At 44.5% G+C, this 22,010-nt stretch overlaps 1 protein-coding gene across 9 annotated transcripts in view; it reads right to left on the bottom strand.

The window, feature by feature from the left end:
- Cdc14b (cell division cycle 14B) overlaps positions 1 to 22,010 on the bottom strand; it is a 73,896-nt gene that overhangs the window by 45,837 nt on the left and 6,049 nt on the right. For 5 of the 9 annotated variants that reach the window (XM_075969356.1, XM_075969358.1, XM_075969359.1 and 2 more), the window contains exon 2: positions 311 to 401. The exons of 1 other annotated variant lie outside the window; for it this stretch is intronic. In XM_075969356.1, coding sequence (XP_075825471.1) covers positions 311 to 401 — 91 coding nt within the window. Of the gene's footprint in view, positions 1 to 310; positions 402 to 1,606; positions 1,752 to 22,010 lie in introns of those variants that run through there. 3 more of the 9 variants (XM_075969364.1, XM_075969360.1, XM_075969361.1) reach the window with 1 other exon arrangement.

Genomic DNA, 22,010 nt, shown 5'->3' with positions numbered 1-22,010 from the left:
CCCAGAGGTGCTGACTAACTCTAACCTCAATTATGAAAACTGTTCTTGCACACATTTTCCATTAGCAAACCCAGTATCTTACATATTCATATTTCACATAGCTCTGCGGTGCAAACTACGGCAGTATCAAATCTCAGTGTATAAATGGAAGTTCTCAAAGATCTATTTTATTACCAAGATTTGAAACAGCACCCAGCTGTAAGTGAGCATCAGGTATAGGAGTCTCCGAGGCTCTGTCCTCTGTGCTCACACCAGGAGATTCCTCAGAACACAGTTTGAAAGTTTCTATCTTTCAAGGGGCAATACTTACTTCTCATACTCAAGTTCATTATCTATGCTGAAATAATGCTCGTTTGACGCACTCTTTGGTCTGCTGTAGAGAATGGCAAAACAAAGGCGATCTGAAACGGAAAAATTGCAATGTTCCTTCCTTTGTGCTCTTAAAAGTGTCCCAAGTCAAGACCCAATTCTTTTCTGATGAATTAAAAGATGGAAGTTGTTTTTTTTCTAAATTGATTTTGTGTGTCCATGCCCACCCCACATTTCAGATGGGAAAGATAACAAGGTTTAATTTTCTAGTTAGTGTGAACCCACCCCCACTCCGTGGTGATGGAAAAGGTGACAATGTAAAATTTCTAAACAGTCTCTTTTGGTGAATAACAATAAATAAACAAACGTTTTTAAAGAAGGAATGCCTTAATCTGTCAGTTCCTACAGTGGTTGCAGGGATACTGTTTTGCCTTCTGAAGTAACTAAGAAATCTTGGGAAATACAACATGCATTTGAAGGCTAGCCTGCAGCCAAGCATCAGGTTTATGAGGACATCCTGAAAAGACATGCAGCAGGAAACAAACCTTTTGAAAGTAGAAACAAATAATTTTTCAATATTGCTGATTATACCAATACAGCACAAGGTGTGTTTACCCAATTCTTTGCACAGATGCGTATTTTTTTTTAAATTTTGGAATCGTGGCTTTGAGTTTCTTACGGTTACTGTTAAAACCGAAGCAGTGGGAGGCCAGACTGGGATGGCATCTGTTGCATGAATGCAGAATGCCGTGGAGTTCAGCAAGAAGGGCGGTAAAACCCAAAGGCTCCACCCTTACCCCCAACACCCAGAAAAGGGCACTATCTCACAGTAATTAGATGCTTACATTCAAAACATGGCAAAAATCAAGGACAGCCTTTGAAATATATATACTATTTCAACCAACTTATTAGGGGTAAGAAACAACACAAGCTGGCACATGCTTTCCCCCAAACAGCAATTTAAACTTTTCTTTTCCATTTGCACCTCCACTCTTAGAGCCGCTGCACATAGGTCCTAGTAAACGCAACTACAAACTCCCAGCAACTGCATTCAAAGGAGTGCCAGGGCTTAGTCCTTTCCAACCACAAATGACCTTTGATCCGCGGCGCTCAGTGCCTGGGATTTCAGTAGCTTCCAAGCGTGGGTGGAGAGGGTGTAGGGCACAGAGGTCATAAGCACACTAAGGTGTCGGTTAGCCCCAAAGCCACTAGCCCCAGAGGGGAGGCCAGTTGGGTCTCTGGGGCAGCAGATCGTTCCTCTAGCCAGCCCGAACCCTACCCTGCCCTGAGCACTCACCTCGGATCACCTCGGCCACCCAAGGGGTCCCTGGGCCCTCCCGGCTCATGACTCCAAAGCATCTGGAAGGCAGGACAAGAGAAGGACCTGGCGGGTCCAGGGATGACCGGCCACGGGAAAAAGAATGCAAGGGCGACCACACCCCCGAAGTTTAAAAAACAGTGAAGTTTAAAGGGCCTCGCCCATGCACTGGCACGGCGACGCCCTGGCGGGTGACAAGCAGCAGACTGGGAGCCAACCCCGGAAGTCCAAACTCTGGGACGTCCCCGGGGTGGCCAGGGGCCAGTGTCCTGCAAAAGGGCCCAGCCCACAGGTACGAGCGACTAAGGGTCAAATGCCCTGTAAAATGAGAGACCTAGCCCACAAGCATACGCAATTAGGGCCAGCTGTCCAGTAAAGGAGGCGACCAGACAAACAGGAGCGTGTGGCCAGTTGTCTTGCAAAATGCGCGACTCAGTTAGCTCAAGGTACACAGGAACAGTTCAAAACCCGCCATCTCGCACAATCCAGGCACGCGTGAAGAAGGATTTGGAGCCAGGCCTACAGCCTCCGCCACAGGCTCGGGATTCCCGCCCACCACCGCCTCCCCCGCCTCCCACCGGTCGCCCGCCATCCCCACTACCACGAGGGGGCGCTGTGCGACCCACAAAGCTGAGCGCCACCGCTTGGACCAGACAGGCCTGCAGAAAGGCTCCGCAATAAACTGTAAAGCACGGTGAGTTTAGCCTGCTGGAGTTGGGCTCCTCTCATTTGGAAGACGGAGGTAGAAGGAAAAATCAAGAGTTCAAGGTCAGTCTCACCTAAAGAAAACTCAAGGCCAACCTAAGTTGAGAGTCTCTCTCAATAAATAGGTGTTAAGAAGCTTAGCAGGTAAAGGTGCTTACCCCTCAAAGATTCAAGCCCAATGACCCGACCCGAGTTTAATGCCCAAAACCCCCATAATGGTGGAAAGACCTACAAAGTTATCCTCTGGCCTCCCACAGGTCATGTGCACACACTATTTTTTAAATTAAAGATAAAATCTTTTCAGCCTTGTGTGACTCCTGTATATGCCCACTGACTGACCCAGAGAGAGAAAACGATGACTATCCTTTAAAGCGAGGGGCCCTGAAACTTCACTGGGGGGGGGGGGGGGACACGGGTCTGCCCGGCATGTCTCACACGCTCTCTGACTATGTGAAAAACTCCAGTTCACATTCTAGTTTCAGCTGGAGATGCGGTTCAATGATACACTGTCTAGGCACAAAGCCCGAATTTGATCCCTAGCACCACATAAAACCGCATGGTACCCCACAGCTGTAATCTCAGCTCTTGAAAAGTAGAATTGGCTGGGCGGTGATGGCGCCCGCCTAAAGCACTTGGGAAGCAGCGGCAGGCGAATCCCTGTGAGTTCGAGGCCAGCCTGGTCTACAAACTGAGTTCCAGGACAGTCTCGAAAGCTACTAAGAAACCCTGTCTCGAAAAACCGAAAGAAAAGAAAAACCAGAAAAGTGGAATCAGGGGAAACAGGAGTTCAAGGTCATCTTTAGCTACAGAAGTTCGAGGCCAGCCTGGGAGACGCAAAACCCATCTCAAAAACAAACAAGACCTTCGTTTCAGGTAAAGGTGTAGCCCAGTGCTCCAGTGCTGTGCTGCTTAGCAGCAAAAGGCCCATGGCTTCATTACCAACACACACGCGTGCGTGCACACACACACACACACACACACACAGAGAGAGAGAGAGAGAGAGAGAGAGAGAGAGAGAGAGAGAGAGAGAGAGAGAGAGAGAGAGTCAGCCTAGGAAGACTATTATTTTAGGGAGCTGGTTACCACGCAGGCCCCCCCATCAAGTTCCTGGTATGAAGTACCAGCTGAGTGGTACTAATACCAAGAATAACAATCTTATACAAGAGATACCGGAGTCTGCCCAAAGAGAACCTGATCTCTGAGTATGACCACAGCCAAGGGTGAGGGTGTTATCAAACTCCCTCTACTCAAGATTTTTCAGAAATGGATGTTAAAAAAGAGACTCTCCACTGAGGAGTTGCCTTCATCATACTGGTGATGCCATCATAGGGGTAGACTGATGCAGAAGGCCCACCTCGGTGTGGGGGATGCCATCCCTAGGCAGATGGTCCTCAGTTGTATAAGAAAGCAGGCTGCATAAGTCATAACAACAAGCCAATAAGCAGAGCTCCTCCATGGTCTCTGGCTTCAGGTTCCTCCCCTGACTTCTCTTAGTGATAAAATTTGAACTGAGAGTTTTCAGCTAAAATAAACCCTTTCCTTCCCAAGTTGCTTCTGGCCATGGTATTAATCACAGCAATAAAAGTCCGACTACAACTAACTCAGTGCGGTCAGAGAGCAGGTCCCATGCATACCCAGGAGGCACAGTGGGCAGAGCTGACCCAGAGAGAAGTCACACACAGGCACGCTAGCCAGATGGATGCTCATCTATGGTTATGAGCCAGGAACTTAACATTCTTATCTTTCTATTTAAGTAATTTCATCAGAGGGGATTTACCTCTATATTTACCTGATTTCAAAGGGAAAATTTGCCCTAAGGAATATTTTCAACATACTTCACTGAAGGCCTTCTTAAAGTTGTTTGTGTGTTTGTTTTTTTGTTTGTTTTGTTTTTTGCTGAAGACCACTTTACCCATGGAATTTTTTATATTAACCTAGGTAAAACACGGGTGTATGAAATAGGCATGCAAATCACGAGGAAAATTATTTTTAAGCACTTCTTTGGCATACATGTGAACTTTACCACTAAAGGCTAAACCAAAGTGGCCAGTTAGATGGATGTGCTGCTTGTTTTCACACAAAGAATGAATTTCGGGGCGAATATCTGATAATGCAGGACACAAAGCATCTTCAAGATTTTTTCAGAATTCAACATTTTGACTTTACAATCATCAGTGCTTGAGAACACATGCAACTTTTACATAAACATATAGTACAAAATGTCATAGATACGTTTATAAAGTCATTTCAGAAACTGTCTCAATTCTGTCCCAATCTCAATGCAAAACTCATTCAAACATTTTAGTTTGTCTAACAAACTCAAGTCAGCAATTTTTAAAATCAAATATTTTACCATAACACAACCCAAAGATACACATACATGCTGAGGTGGCAGCGGGAAGGATGACCAAAGTCTCTGCCTTCAATAATTAAAATGAATGTCTGTGAGAGAAGAGATCTTATGTGCAGCAAACCATGCAATCTAAGAGGTGTCCCAGGCAGCGCTGGTTAAAGCTGCACAGAGACATGCACATTGGAAACCGCTATGTTGTGTTTCAAAACCAAGGATGCAGTGAGGCTGCCCAGCAACACCACCAGCAAGGGCTGCCAGGGACACCTCATGGCCACTCTGGTTTGATTCTGAATGAGTATTTGCTCACTGTACGCTTTAGAAGTTTTTTACTATTACCATTTTTTAGCTGCCTGAACATTCAGCTACCCAGCTCTACACGGGGCTGCACCTCACAGATTAGGAAACTGAACCTCTTTATAAGAAGCAGGGAGGCAGAGGCAGGTGGATAGTGAGTTCGAGGCCAGCCTGGCCTACAAAGTGATTTCCAGGACAGCCAGGGTTGTCTTATACAGAGAAACTCTGTCTCTAAAAACCAAAAACAAACAAACAAACAAGAAAACCACTGGCTATTCTTCCAGAGGTCCTGAGTTCAATTCTCAGGAACCACAACGAGGCTCACAACCATATGTAATGAGATTTGGTGCCCTCTTCTGGCTCGTAAGCATACATTCAGGCAGAACATTGTATATATAATAAACAAATCTTAAATAAATAAAAATTAAAGAATTCTGACTACCTTAGACTTGTGAAACAAAATGTTCTATGTTGAACACAATGAAGGATAATGTTAACCTAATTATCTCAAGATCATAAATAATAAAGTATATTGCAACCTAAAACTAAGGAAACAATGAGGTGAGAATGAGGTTCAATCGAGAGAGCACTTGTCTAGTACGCAGGAAGCCTGGGGTTAGCTCCCTAGCACTGCCTAAAACTGATGTGGGCAGTGATGGCAGGAAGGTCAGAAGTTCAGGGTGATCCTCAGCTGCAGTCAAAGGCTAGTCTAGGTTACAGAGACCCTGACTCCTAAAGATTTGCCAGATAACACATTAAGGATAGTAAAAAAAAAAATTAAGATTCTTTAAATAGTATTATTATGCTGGGCATGGTGACACATGTCTTTAATCTCAGCATCTGGGAAGCAGAGGCAAGTTGATCGCTCTGAGTCTGAGGCCAGCCTAGTTCCAGGACAGCCAGAGCTACATAACAGAAAGAACTGTCCCAAACTAAGATAATAAAAATATGATTTTTACTTATTTTCAGTCAAAACTGTTTGCTCAGAATAATATTAAGAGGAATATAAAATTCTAAAAAAAAATAGGGACTGGGGTGCTGAGGTCTTCACAAAGGAAAGGTCACAGAAACCAGGTGCTCTCTGTGGGGAGGGGCAGTGAGTGGAAGGGATTAGGCAGGTGAACCACCGCTGAGCTACACCCCGGGACTTCTACTTTCCTTAGGATCATCTGCCCTTCCTTGCAAGTAAACCACATTTTATTTATTATTTAAAAGGTGAACTAGGGGCTGGGGAGATGGCGCAGCGGTTGAGAGACTGACTGCTCTTCCAGAAAGGCTGGGTTCGATTCCCAGCACCCACATGGCAGCTCACAACTGTCTCTAAATCCAGTTCCAGGGGATCTGACACCTTCACACCAATGCACATAAAATAAAGTTACATAAATTATAAAAAAAGTCTTTAAAAAATTTTTTAAAAATAAAATGTGAACTGGATTAAGAATAAGGAGAAAGAGCAGTTCCTGCAGCTGTCGGCACAGCCCTCTGCAGAGACGGTGCCTGTGCCTATCCGCCTGTCCGCTGCTCTGGTGCCCAGCGAGCTTACAGGCCTCTCAGTTCTAGTTTCTAACTGGAGCTGGTCTTTCCTGCCACTCTGGAGGCCCTCTGGAAAACTCCCCAGCACCAAGCTTCTCAGCCCCAGGGAAACAAAACAGGCACTTAACCAACACCTGTTTAACGACCCGATGGAAATACAAGTGAAGCTGAACAAAAGGGACCCTAGGAGTCCATCCTGGTCTAAGCACCCGACTAGGGCATCTTGGCATCCAGCATCTAATGATGCCCGGGCACCCCGACTTCACTACGGGGAGTGTTACCATTTTGGTAGAAACGAAAAAGTATTCTAAAGAGACACTGAGCCCCTCCTTTTGGCTATCAGACTATACACTCCAAGAAACTGGGATTTCCCCAGAAATTCCATGTTGAAAAAAGGGAGAGACTGAAGTCTGAGGCCAGCCAGAGGAGGAACTTTCTGGGAACTGCACTGCCTTTTGGGAGAAACTGGAGCCTAGACTGAAGGGACTCTCTGCCAGCTCAGGCACAGCAAAATGGCTCTGGCAGGCCTGGCCCTTCTCCTCCATTCCCTCTGCCTGGCTAAAAACAGATTACATTCCTGAAGCTAGCTACCAAGGTCTGCTTCCTTATTTGGCCTCTTCTTCCGCCAGAGGCTGACTACCAAAATCCATCTATTAAAGTTCAGCTATCAAAAACTCCCTTTGGCTTGCCCTAATTAGCATGCCCAATCAAAATTTAAGGCCTCATCCTAACACCGAGTATCCCATTTACCTTTATAAAACTGCCAACTGTCTATGGGCCATGCCCTCCCCCCCACCGACACACACACACACACACCAGGAAAAACACCCTTGTCTCTCTTGTCCCTCTCCCTCATCCTCTATCTCCTGTCTCTGTCTCCTCTGGGGCAAATCTCCTTTGTGCTGAGAATTTGGTCTTGGGGTGTCTTGTGCCTTCACAGAGAATGATGGCATTAGTGACCAGACCTCAACCACTCTTGCGTAGCTAAGCATACCTTGGGCCTGGTCTCATGTAGCCCTGGCTGGCCTACTAGAACTTGCTAAGTAGTAGAGCAAGCTGGTCTGGAACTCACAGAGTACCGGATTCTGTCTTCAGAGTGCTGGGATAAAAGGTGTGTGCTTCTGTATCAAACTTGGACCCCAATTACACATAAATTTTACATCAAAACTCTAGAACATGGACGGGGGGCAGGGCACATGGATCTCTTTGTTTATTCCCCTTCTCAATGTGGCCCCACTGAATAAATTTCTTTTTCTATTTTTCACTAGGACTCATTTGTTTAACTCGCTTACTGAGAACAGGTGGTCAAGGCTGGCTTCTTAGGGCTGCCAGAACCCAGACCCTGAACCTAATAAATAAGGAAACAGCAGAAAGCATCAAGAGAGACAAACCAACTGTGCTACATCATTTGGCTTGTGCCATCTGGGTAAATCAAAACTCTGACCCCACAGAACCAACCACCTTATGCAGTCAGAACTGACGCTGCTGGAGCTAAGGAAAAAGACTTTCTTTTGTTTTTTGACACCGAGACTCATGTAGTACAGGCTGGCTCAACCTGATCTTGGATTTCTGATGTTCCTGTCTCGGCCTTGCCAGTGCTGTGTACAGGCATGCACCACTCTGACAGGCTGATGTGGTGCTAAGGACAGAATTCCAGGCTTTGTGCACACTAGGCAAGCGTGACTGATGCCCTCTCCTCGCTCGGTCCTGATTACTGCATCACAGCGTGACTCCTGTGAGCGCCTGGTGGCAGTAATTAAGTTCCACATCCAACTGCTGATTCTGGATCAGATGGCATGAACTATTTGGGAAAAAAAAAGGAAAAAGGAAAGAAAAAACAAGGTGCAGTGGGAGCAATGAAGCCCATGCATGTGAGCTTCCCCTCAGCTCTGCACCTTCCAGAGGACACAATGCCAAGCAGAGCAGAAGGGACTAGGTGGGGTGCCCAGCAAGGACCCAGACAGCGAAGCAATGCTGCTCCGTCAGGCATCCCCACCTTTACTTACAGGTCAACTTAATTACAGCTGATTTCCCTGTGGTGTCGTTTAGCTCCAGCCACAGTAGCTGTGCTGCACACGGACCTGGCATCGGCTCCACAGGAAGTGGGAAGCGAGAGGCTCTTAAGACAAGCTATGTGCATGCTTTGGAGGGCAAAATCCTCTGCATATATTTTTCAAGTTAATGTGACAATGTGGACGGAGTCATCCCGTGTGAAACACTTTTGACAGACAGCCAACAATCCCCAAGAGACCATCTATTCAAATAATATTAGACTTCAGAGCTGAGGATGCCATGACACACCCCACCCACAGATTCACAACAAAAAAAATGTAATTAACTTCTAAAAAGAATAAACATGAAAAATCTGTGTATATGGTACTAGGAACGGAGCCCAGAGTCTTGTGAATGTTAAACAGGTGCCCTATCCACAGCCCTCTTTATTCTGAGGCAGGGTCACACGTGGTGGTTAACCTGCAGCCCTCCTGACCCCATTACTGCTCCCAAGCTTGTCCCTGAAAACACTCTAATATTTCCAAATTATTAGGGGCAGTTTTGCCTTTTTGAATGATCCCCAGGCAGCACCATCAAGTGTGACCAGAAGTCTCCATGAACTCTGAAACACATGATGTGTGAAGAACCCAGAATACTAACTGCACCCCTAGTTCAGGGAACAGGCTCAAAATGGTAGGTAAGACGAGAAGCTCTAATCTAGGAAATTCTAAAGCTGCCAACTGATATTCAGTAGACTAAGGAAAAATTATCTCTCATGCTTCCAAAGTCAAGACTTTAGTCTCTGAATGCGGATACCAGGAGAAAGCTTCAGTTTTGTTCAATGACAGGTCTGCCAGAGTGAGCAGTTTTATTTTCCGTGGACTAAGAATGCATTCTTCCCAAAGGAAACACGGTGTTGTGCAAGGCTTTGGTAAGTAAGAGAATGCAACCCAAAAGGTGGAAGGCAGTGTTCAGTTACTAAATCACATCCTGTAAACCAAGGCATCCCTACTTTCCAGGCATATAACTTCACACAAGCCTGTCACACACAGTCCATCCAAGTCCCGAGCAGTTCAACCTGCAGGGTATATATCTTGCATTAGTCCCAGGAAGGCCTAAGAGTTGTTATCTAGCTTGTTAGAAGACAGACTTAAAGTTGGCTTCATACACTTGTGCACACTCCATTTAGCTGAGAACAAAGAGTTCCTGGAAATGGAACTTGACTCTGAGTCGGCTGAGTCTCCATGGAGACCCATTCCTGGCATTGCACCTTGGCAATGGTTTGGTTCTTCCAGTCTTACCACATTCACCACAGTCAAGATCTGCCTGCTCACCAACCTTCTGGATGTTCCTGACACAACTGCTAATAGAACCTTCAAGCAGCAGTAATGTTTACAAGACCTCCTGCTGAAAGAAATCTAAGTCCTTACTCCCTTGATCCCTTACACACCTCACTGGAGACCACACCTCACTGGAGACCTCGCCTCAGGGACGCTGGTCTCACTGATGACAGCTGATCTTTCAACCCAGCTCACCAACTTGGTCCCAGTAAAGCAAAGGTTTCACCTCAGTGGCTGTGGTCTTGTTAATCACAGCTGACTCTTCGGCCACAATGGACACAATCCAGATTCTTTTTTTCCCCTCTCTCCTACCCGCTCAACTCACTGTTGTATAACATATCCTCCCAGACTGAAACATTCAATCCTGCAGGGAAGCTTAAAAAAAAAAAAAAAGGTGAAAGCTGGGCACACGCCTTTTATCCCAGCAACCAGGAGGCAGAGTCAGGCAATCTCCGAGTCAGAGGCCAGCATGGTCTACGGAGGGAGTTCCAGATCCGGGACTAAACAGAGAACCCCTGTCTCAATCAAAACCACCAAACTCAGGAAGGTAAGCAACTCAAAATAACTTCAGGCAGCTCCTGAAACTGACCAGATTCACTAGGCCTCTCTCCACTAGAGTAAACAAGAGCTGAAAGATCCTCTCAGACAAAGAGAAGCCAAACTGCAGAAGACAACTTTCACACAGGCAAAGCTGCAAAGACTGAAACCACATAGGCTGCCCAGAAGCAGCAGAAACTAGCCTGACAGCCTGAAGGAGATTTAGACCAACTGAGGCACCTGGAAAGGGAACTCTCCAAACTGTTAGCTGCCCACAGGCCATGCTTGTGTGAGCTCACCCATGTTAGGGTGGGGGCTTTGGCGAGGCAGCGATCTTCAAGTAATTTCTGCTCAAGTACTTTGATGCCCTCCAACCAACGGAAGCAGTCTAACGTAACGATAACACCACCCCCTTTTGCAACCCCTGACTGTTTAATAGTAAAAAAAAAAAAAAAAACCGGGAATAAAGGGTAAAAAGCACATCTTCACTTCTGGGTTGGAAAATCCACCAATCCCTGAGCTTAAAATCCCACCAGCACCCCCCACCCCGGAACCCCGCCCCTCCCCAAGAAACCTTATAAAAGCCCGCCTTTCACTCAGTGCCCTGTTGCCTCTGCCCAGAGCAGGGGCAGCTACCCTCTGGAGTTTTTCCCTTCTGTGAGGTTTGTTGCAGTGTGACTTTATGGTATTCCTTGGCTCCCAACTCCCAGGAAATCTTTCTCCTCAGAGCTACAACACTTACAGCCATATTCTTGAGAGGACCTGACGATTCCATAAACAGCCCCGGTCATCTTTACATATTTCTGAACCTTCAGGAGACAGGCTCCACCATCTGCACCTCTCTCAACATCACCTTCCAGGTTCCTAAAGAACAACAGTTCTGCCGGGCGATGGTGACACACGCCTTTAATCCCAGCACTCAGGAGGCAGAGGCAGGCGGATCTCTGTGAGTTCGAGACCAGCCTGGTCTACAGAGCTAGTTCCAGGACAGGCTCCAAAGCCACAGAGAAACCCTGTCTCGAAAAACCAAAAAAAAAAAAAAAAAAAAAAAAAAAAAGAACAACAGTTCACTGAACTCCAACTATTCAATGCTCTTCTAGCCTAAAGGTCCACAACCTTCCCCCCAAAAACACGGTCAGGTGTGTCACAGCAACCACCTACTTTCCAGTACCAATTGTGTCCTCGTTTGCTCTCCGTTGCTCTGATAACACCATGACCGGAAGCAACTTGGAGGGAAAGGGCTTTATTTCAACATATAGACTATCACAGAGGGTTGTCGAGGCAGCACCGGGAGGGAGGAACTAGACAGAGACTGTGGAAGAAAGCAGCTATGGCTCACATTTAGCCACCTTTCTTCTATCTATCAGAATCGCCTGAGTAGGAGTGGCCTGTGCCCTCCCACACAGACCATCAATCACTAATCAGACTTGCTTGCAGCCAATCTAATGGAGACATTTTTCTTAGTTGAGGTTCCCTCTTCTCAGAAGACTCTAGCTTGTTTCAAGTTGATGGGGTTTAAAAGAGAAAACAAAACAACAACAACAAAAACCAGACCCAGCACACATGTGTCTTTGAAAAAAAGTCTTGTTAGGTTTCCATCGTCAACATCCAGCCTGGTATTCTCCCATTAGCCCAAAAATGCCAACTAGCCAGACACGACACAATGATTGTTCTAATTTTAAAAAAGCGCCACGCGAGAAAGACACCATGCAACACATCTCATGTGGAGAGGCTTTTATCAGGGTAAAGGAAATGTAAAAGAGAGGGGGGAGACTGGTCTCTGGGGACAGGAGCAGCAGAAGAGCAGAGAGGTAGTGGGGAGAGATAGGGGGGAGGTGGGCAGGGCCCTCTTAAAAGGGAACTTAGTGAACAGGCACAGAAGGTGCTCTTAGTAGCTGCAGCTGAGGAAATATCCTGTCAGGACCCCACGGTCAGGACAGTACAGGTGCCTGAATACTAACAGTGACAATATCACATTTGCTGGGACAGAGGGTGCAATAAGTTAAAGCTTCACAATAAAAAACAGGAAGGAAAAACCTTAACTACATAACTATCTGAAGCAAGCACTTTAAGAACCTCATCCAGGGGCTGGCATTTTGGCTCAGGAGTAGAGTGCAAGCTTAGATATATAAGAACCTGAGCTTCTAGTACTACCAATAAATAAATAAATAAATTAATTAATTAATTTTAAAAATCGGGAGTGGTAGAACAAGTAGATGAACAAGGGTCAACCTCAGCTAGGTTGAGCTACGTAGTGAGTTCAAGGCTAGCCTGAGCTACACGAGGCCTTCTCAGAAGAGAAAAGCCTAACAACCCCTCCTGATTTCCAGCTCAATTCAATTGCATCAACATTCCTTTCAAGGCTTTCTCTACCTAGGAGACTGATTGGCCCAACATGACAGTCCCTGAAAACTCTGCCACAAGTAGCCCTCGGGCAATGACTGTGTCACCCACTGATTTATAAACATAAGAGGCCTGTACACTCTGGTAACTGCAGGCTAGCACCCAAATTGGCTTCCAGGTCTCTACAGCAACAACTTGATAGACAATGGCACTGGGTTCAGCTCTACACAAGCCTGCTTATTTTCAGTAGACTTCTTCAAAGACAATGTAATTGCAACAAAGCAACATTTGCCAAGGATTTTGTGTTTACAAAAATGGCCTTATTAAAAATTACTCAAAGCATAAATCTCCTATTTCATGCTTGTTTCATTAGCTCAGAAACTAAAATTAGAACAATATCCAAGATTAAGGACGGACCCTGCACAAAGTCGACCGACTTGGAAACAAACTAACAGAAAACAGGATTCCTATAAGGGTGAGGGGTGATGGGTACTGAACCTGGGGATTAAAGTATGCTGTTAAATACCATCTAGTGACACTCTCAGGGCCTATATATCATTTAAAAATGATTCTTAACTCAAAGCTTCAATTTAAAAATTTAAAGAAGCATGCCTGCAACCCCTGCACCAGAAAGGCTGAGGCAGGAGAATTATGATTTTAAAAGCCAGTCTAGGCTATATAAGTGATGCCTTATCTCAAAATAATAATAATAGTAATAATAATAATGAAGAACAAGATACAGGATATGTTACTTTTCAAAATATTTCACACCTTCATTTTGGAAATTATCAAAACTTTCTGCTTAAGAAAAAATTCCTGGGGTAATACATCTGTACTCCCAGCACTCAAGTAGAGGCAGAAGGATCAGAAATTCAAGGCCATCCTTGACTACTAAATTTGAAGCTAGCCTGGTCACATGAACTGTCTCAAAAATTAAGTGAGTGAATAAATACATAAAATTAGTTCCTGTTTGCTCTAGAGGGGAAGTAAGACAATCTTTAGAGTCAGCTGCCAAGCCTGGCTATCTGGGTTTAACCCAAGACTAGCAGGGCAGGGGATAGCTGAGTGCATGGTGTATATGTGTGTGTTTAGTGTGTGAGTGCATGTGTGTATATGTGTATTTAGTGTGTGAGTGCATGTGTGTATTCGTGTGTATTTAGTGTGTGAGTGCATGTGTGTATTCGTGTGTGTTTAGTGTGTGAGTGCATGTGTGTATTCGTGTGTGTTTAGTGTGTGAGTGCATGTGTGTATGTGTGTGTATTTAGTGTGTGAGTGCATGTGTGTATGTGTGTATTTAGTGTGTGAGTGCATGTGTGTATGTGTGTATTTAGTGTGTGAGTGCATGTGTGTATGTGTGTATTTAGTGTGTGAGTGCATGTGTGTATTCATGTGTGTTTAGTGTGTGAGTGCATGTGTGTATTTAGTGTGTGAGTGCATGTGTGTATATTTGTGTATGTTTAGTGTGTGAGTGCATGTGTGTATTCGTGTGTGTTTAGTGTGTGAGTGCATGTGTGTATGTGTGTATTTAGTGTGTGAGTGCATGTGTGTATTCGTGTGTGTTTAGTGTGTGAGTGCATGTGTGTATATGTGTATTTAGTGTGTGAGTGCATGTGTGTATGTGTGTATTTAGTGTGTGAGTGCATGTGTGTATTCGTGTGTGTTTAGTGTGTGAGTGCATGTGTGTATATGTGTATTTAGTGTGTGAGTGCATGTGTGTATGTGTGTATTTAGTGTGTGAGTGCATGTGTGTATTCGTGTGTGTTTAGTGTGTGAGTGCATGTGTGTATTCGTGTGTGTTTAGTGTGTGAGTGCATGTGTGTATATGTATATTTAGTGTGTGAGTGCATGTGTGTATTCGTGTGTATTTAGTGTGTGAGTGCATGTGTGTATTCGTGTGTGTTTAGTGTGTGAGTGCATGTGTGTATTCGTGTGTGTTTAGTGTGTGAGTGCATGTGTGTATGTGTGTATTTAGTGTGTGAGTGCATGTGTGTATATGTGTATTTAGTGTGTGAGTGCATGTGTGTATGTGTGTATTTAGTGTGTGAGTGCATGTGTGTATTCGTGTGTGTTTAGTGTGTGAGTGCATGTGTGTATGTGTGTGTATTTAGTGTGTGAGTGCATGTGTGTATATGTGTATATTTAGTGTGTGAGTGCATGTGTGTATTCGTGTGTGTTTAGTGTGTGAGTGCATCTGTGTATGTGTGTATTTAGTGTGTGAGTGCATGTGGGTATGTGTGTATTTAGTGTGTGAGTGCATGTGTGTATATGTGTATGTTTAGTGTGTGAGTGCATGTGTGTATTCGTGTGTATTTAGTGTGTGAGTGCATGTGTGTATTCGTGTGTGTTTAGTGTGTGAGTGCATGTGTGTATTCGTGTGTATTTAGTGTATGAGTGCATGTGTGTATGTGTGTGTATTTAGTATGTGAGTGCATGTGTGTATATGTGTGTATTTAGTGAGAGCATGTGTGTGTACGTGTGTATTTAGTGTGTGAGAGCATGTGTGTGTACGTGTGTATTTAGTGTGTGAGAGCATGTGTGTATGTGTGTATTTAGTGTGTGAGTGCGTGTGTGTATATGATCACATGTACACACACACACTAAATCATCATAATAAAAATGTTTACTTGGGTATGGTGGCACACACCTTCAATCCCAGCACTCAGGAGCCAGAGGTAGGTGGAGCTCTGTGAATTTGAGGCTAGCTTGATCTACAAAGCAAGTTCCAGGCCAGCCAAGGCTACATAGTGAGACCCTGTCTCAAAAAAACTCCCCCATCCCTCCACAAACAGGGTTTCTCTGAGTAACAATCCCTGATGTCCTGGAACTAGCTCTTGTGGACCAGGCTGGCCTCGAACTCACAGTGATCCACCAGTCTCTGCCTCCCGAGTGCTGGGATTAAAGGCATGCACCACTGCCAGGCTCAAAAAAAAAAAAAAAACCTTTTTTAATTATAAAGAAAAGGGACAGAGAGAGGAGCAGGGAGGGAGGGAGAGGGAGAGAAAGGAAGCCTGAAAATCCTACTCAAACTTCCAGGTATCCCATCATCCCAAGGCATCCACTGCACACAGCAAGAGCAGCACCAGGCCACACCTCATCTTTTCTAACTCCCTCGCTGAGTCTCTGCTGCAGCTCTCCCTGCAGCCAGTGCAAGGATGAAAATAGAAAATGCATTCAAGTGTGTCTTGATTGAATTTGTGCTTTAGGCCCTTTCAGTTTCAATGATATTAAAATGAGAACACATTAACAGTGGAGTTAAAAATCCATGCTCAGCTGTGTCCCTGGCTTTATAAACTAAGCCTGGCTGATATTTCAGTATCAAAAGGGAGAAACGCATGTTAAGATGCTCCAGTTCCATGTATGAGGCACTTCCAACAAACCACTTAGACGGTATTTCAACAGTAAGTTCCAAATGCAGTCTGAGAACATCTTCCATAAAGTTAACATGATTTTAATTCCATCACAATGCTTGTCAAAGCAATTCTCCTTCAGCACCCTAAAGGAATGTGAGACTTAGGGTGTTTTTCTGCTCAGCTACTGAAATAGTTAGCAATTTAATTAATATTTAGTGACTTCCACATAAGAGATCAAAAGCAATCTGGGGAGGAGAGGACTTATTTCGTCTTACATTCCCAGATGATAGTCTATCACTGAGGGAACTGAAGGCACAGACCTAAGGGCAAAATCTGAAACCGTACAGTTGAGGCCAAATGACTAAAAATTTATTGTTCTCTTATTCAGACCTAAGGACACGCTCTTCCACATCCAACAGTAACCAAGAAAATGCCCCACAGCCAGACAAGCCCACGAGCCAATCTGATGAAAGTAATTCCTCAATTAGGATTTCCTCTTTAGAGAAGCCCTGTCTGGGGGCGCGGGAGAGAGTCCCTCTTTCAGATGACTCTAGCTTATATCTAACAAGAAAAAAACTAAAGCATAAACGAATAATTTTAAAGTAAAACATGCACACAGAAACACACACAAAGATACACTGAGCAGGAATGATCAAGGGACATAAAACTGTCTCAAACTGGTACTTTAAAGAGGAAAGCTACATGGTTAAGTCCTTGTTACCTGTCCTCACTGAGATGACCAAGAATATGATCTGTGTGCTATTATAAATCTTCTAGTCCTCTGCCCCTCCCCTCAGTAACACTTGGTTCAACTCCTTGCTCATAGCAATTGCGCAATAAATCCTTATTAAATAGATATTTTATTTAATTCCATGATGAGCAAAATGCAGAGAATGATTCAGCGGAGATGGTTCTAAAATAGGGAGCTTTGCAGAATTTGAAATTTGTAAACGATATTAAAGAATTATGGATTGGGTATAAAAAGATCAATGTCATAAACTGCACAGCAGAGCTGAGAATAATTTCACTTCCAAATGAGAACCTGAAGGAACAACAAATTCCAGTGACATCAGGAACAAGATGTTTTGCTTTTGTGAAGAGCAGGCTGCCAACAGAATTTTAATGGGATAAAAGTGAACTACCTGGAAAATGGAGTCAGCGAGTGATGTGGTCTAGTATTAATTCCAGCCCAGCTTCCTCTGCTTTCCAGACAAAGGGACTAAATCTGATTGGTGAACATAGCATCCTCCAGAACTGCCCCTATGGAATATATACGATACTAAGAACGGTACAGGGCTGGAGAGATGGCTCAGAAATTAAGAGCACTGGCTGCTCTTGCAGAGAACCTACACTCAATTCCCAGCACCCACATGACAACTCACAACCATCTGCAACTCCAGTTGAGGAGATCTGGTGGCCTTTTCTTGCTTCCTCGGGCATCACACACATATGGTCCACTTACATGCAGACAAAACATTCATACACATAAAATTATATATATATGTATATATATATATATAAAGTGAATAATTGAAATATATGCTACTTATTGTATGTATGAGATCACTCTCTCTTTATTTGAACACTCGAAAATCAAAATAAATTAAAATATTTAAAATTTTTAAATAAAACAGAGAATGACTTCTGCTGTAGCTCTGCAGCTCCATGGCAGAGGACCTGCCAATCACACATGAGGCCCTGGGACTGAACCCTAGCACCCAGCTTGATTCCCTGTCTGAACCCAAAACAGAACATAAAAGCACTTCCCGAGCCCCAAACTGAAATTAGCATTTCATGAAATTTCCCTACTGCTTCATGGAAAACAACAATAACAACAAAAACATAAGCCTGCCCTGTAGGCACAAAAATCCTAAAAAATGGCAAGATTTTAAAAATGCTCACTCAAACAAACAAAACAAACCCAAACCAAAATAATACCTGCTATAACAGTTAATTATAAATATTCCTTCAGAAAGCACATTCAAAGGTATTTTAATTTTAAAAGACAAACTTTAATGCTATCAGAAATATTCACCACTTAGCATTCATAATCAGTAAAATATCTGGAAATCACATTTGGTATTATCATACACATTAATCAACTCTTCAGCTGTGAAGAAGTCAGAGCTGAATCTGTCACCTCAAGAACGGACAAGCAGACACAGACAGAACCAAGAGCCACAACTCAACGGTGAGATTTTACTGTTTAAAAGTTACCAGAGGAGGCTGGAGAGATGGCTCAGTGGTTAAGAGCATTGACTGCTCTTCCAGAGGTCCTGAGTTCAAATCCCAGCAACCATATGGTGGCTCACAAACACTGGTAATTAGATCTGATACCCTCTTCTGTCTGCAGGGACACATGCAGGCAGACCATTGTATACATATAAATAAAATAAATTTTAAAAAAAGTTACCAGAAAGAACCACAAAGTAGGCAAGAATCTGAATCCCTTTGTTGGGGAATATCCATGAAAAGCTACAGAAGAGCCGGGCGGTGGTTGGCGCACGCCTTTAATCCCAGCACTTGGGAGGCAGAGGCAGGTGGATCTCTGTGAGTTCGAGACCAGCCTGGTCTACAAGAGCTAGTTCCAGGACAGGCTCCAAAACCACAGAGAAACCCTGTCTCGAAAAACCAAAAAAAAAAAAAAAAAAAAAAAAACTACAGAAGAGAGAGAGAAGGGCGTAAAATTTCCATGGCAACAGGGCCCAGATGAGATAGATGTACACATCACACTTCGATAGTCTTGACTTTGAGGGCCAGGGTGATACTTAACTTGTAGTAAGGGCTTGCCACCAAGCCTGACAGAGTTGGATCCCAAGGACACAGACTGTTATGGGAGAAAATCAATTCTCCAGCACCTACGCTTATTCATGTATACACACACGCACACGGTCACATACATACACACACTAAAGAAATATAAATTTTAAAAATTTAAAAATATTTATCTTTGGCTTTGGGAAAGTTAAAATCAGTTTTTAAAACTTATTTTTAACTGTGTCTACAGGTTCTCAAGGACACCAAGCAGGCACTGCATCCCCTAGAGCTGGAGTTATAAGACTGTAAGCTGCCTGACGTAGGTGCTGGGAACCACGTCTTAGCTAATGAGCCTTCTCTCCTGCCTTGTTTTTGTAATCAATTTTATGTTTGAAAATGTTTTCTATAGTAATCTCTGTAAAATATTGGAAGCCAGACCATCTAAAAACAAACAACGAAAAACACCAGAAGACAGGGGGCCTGAGAGCAATTACTGCTCTTGCAGAGGACCCAGGTTCCATTCCCAACGCCCACAACTCCAGGTCCAAGGGATCTGACATCCACTTCTGGCCTCCACAGACACCAAGCACACATGGAGTGCATGGACACACATGCAGACAAAACACGTGTCTACATATAAAAAATAATTAAAAAACTAGAGTTGAGTGGTGGTGGTGCACGCCTTTAATCCCAGCACTCGGGAGGCAGAGACAGGCAAACCTCCGCGAGTTCAAGGCCAGCCAGCGAGGTCTACAAGAGGAATTCCAGCATAGCTAGGACTGTTACACAGAGAAACCCTGTGTGTGTGGGGGGGGATCTATTTCTGGCTTTTGACCCTTCCATATAACATGTCTCTGCTCCTCATGAAGTAATTAATGAAAGGGCCTCTGGAAGCCAATCTGCTTTACAAAACCAAGAGCAAACTAAAACCAGGCCCCCTGGTAGACAGGCAACACCAGACCAAACGCTTGAGCAGCTGGCCATCTGTGGAATACAGATACGACAGGACACAATCATGCTTGCAATTAACCATCCTGAAAATGGTTGTTGGCTCGGTGTGTGTTTGTTTTACATTCTGAAACCTTCTACCTGTGTTTCCCACACGAAGACACATGTAAACTTAGCAACTATAGGCCCTGCAGGATAACGGCTCAGACGTGAAATCGGAGCTTTGGTGTAGTGCTACGCTTTGAAGTCTTTAAAGAACACTCCTCGGTGTCTCTGGCCTCATTGCTGGCTCTGATGCTTCCTGTGACAACCGTGCAGCAACTGGGAGATGTCAGCAGAACAGCACTACCTCCGTGTTGATTCACGGGAAGGGGACGACTGCGCCCTCCTCAACTAGGAGGAGACTTCCAGCATAATGACCTTCTCCCCCCACACACACACCCCACCACCGTTACCGGGGAAACCCTGGAGCCTGGTGCAGCCACAATCCTCAGCATTTTCCCAGGCATCCCTTTCACTACACCCCTGACACACTGGGGAGTTGAGGCTCCAAAGGGTTATGAACAAAATCAGCCTGAGTCAGTCCCATGAGCGGTAGCAGGGACCAAGTAAGGTTCCTCCTGAGTCCTTCAGCCTTCCAAAAGCCTGGTCTCGCTCTTCAGAACCTGCCCCCAAGGATTTCAAACACAGTACACGCTTGCCATCTTCTCTCTCAGCTTCACCCTCCAAGTTCTGTCTTCTCAATTCACACACACACACACACACAGACACACACACACACACACACATACGTCCTAGTGATGTCTTTTTTTTTTCAGCACCTGAGACACTGTTGAATGAAAGGAATATCTGAAAAGTTCGGGCTATGCTGGTGGTCAATTTGGGAAACAGCGTGCACTGGGAGGACCCACAGATTGCACCTGCCAAAGTTCACCAGCTAAATTCACCCTCGCAGGTAATAGTCACCAAGTACCCATCACGACATGCCTACTTGCCTAAGGGGCACAGGATGTACTACTAAATTAAATGGTCAACGTGACAAGTAAGTTTTGTACAACTACGAAGCAGTTTTACCTGCTGGAAGAAGGCAAAGTCAGACAGTCAAGGCTTTATCAAACAGAAACCATCCGTTGGACCAGTCACCAGTCTCTTGCATTGGGTTGGCATCTTCAGTGGGAGAGTGAAGGGTTGTATTATCTGTAGATGACCACTTGGAATTATTTAAAACACACACCTATGGCTGGGAAGATGCCTCAGAAACCTGACGACCTGAGTTCAATCCCTAGGACTCATAATACAGTAGAAAGAACCAATTCCTGCAAGTTGTCCTGAGTGCCGTCTCTCTCTCTCTCTCTCTCTCTCTCTCTCTCTCTCTCTCTCACACACACACACACACACACACACACACACAACCACGAGTAATAACATAATTTAAAATGTTAAAAACACAGCACCTTCCCTGTAGCTCAGGGACAATCAGGATTTTTCAAGAGCTGCACCATTGCCTTCTATTTACATCCTAAGAACCCAGAGTGACTTTGGCACCGCTGGCTCCAGCCCCACTCACTAACACAGAGAACTAACAGTGATCACTAACTGCTCACTCCCTGGCTTTAGGGCTGGGAAGTTACCCACGTTCCCCTTACCTCTATGCCTTGCCATTCTAAGGCCATAAACGGATAACATTTGAGGCTAACTTTTTACCTGTATGTGGGCTGTAAATGCCTTAGCTAGAAGATTTAAAGGCAAGTATCGTGACCAACCAGAAGCAAAGAAGAACAGCCAGGAAGCAGAGAAAACAAGAGACACGAAGTGCAGAAACATGTCGCAGGTGGGAAGACAAATGAGCAGCTCACAGAGCTCTGGTTCCTGAAACTCAGCCACCTTGACTACAAAAGGAGCCATGAAAATGGATTTATTTTGCCCTCTGGCTCAATGTTCTGTGTCACGGTATTTCCTCTTCTATCCAGAAAAAGACACTTCCATTAGGGCAAACAATGAATATGCATGAGGATTTTACATAGTAAGCATTCAATAAACACTTCTCGAATTAATGAATACATTTCCTAGCCTAATGACATCTGCTGTGAATTTTAAGGATCCTAAAGAGAAAGGAGAGGGGGCAAGAGATGCTTCTGTTGATTTCATCTGATGAGTCGCCTGTGCTGCTGCTACCCAGTGCTCGGATGGGACCAGCCTGACCTCTACTAGGGTTTCTCCAGTAAATCCTA

This window comes from Microtus pennsylvanicus, chromosome 4 (genome assembly GCF_037038515.1).
Source record: "Microtus pennsylvanicus isolate mMicPen1 chromosome 4, mMicPen1.hap1, whole genome shotgun sequence".
Taxonomy (NCBI): domain Eukaryota; kingdom Metazoa; phylum Chordata; class Mammalia; order Rodentia; family Cricetidae; genus Microtus; species Microtus pennsylvanicus.
This window is presented reverse-complemented; position numbering and strand designations above follow the sequence as displayed.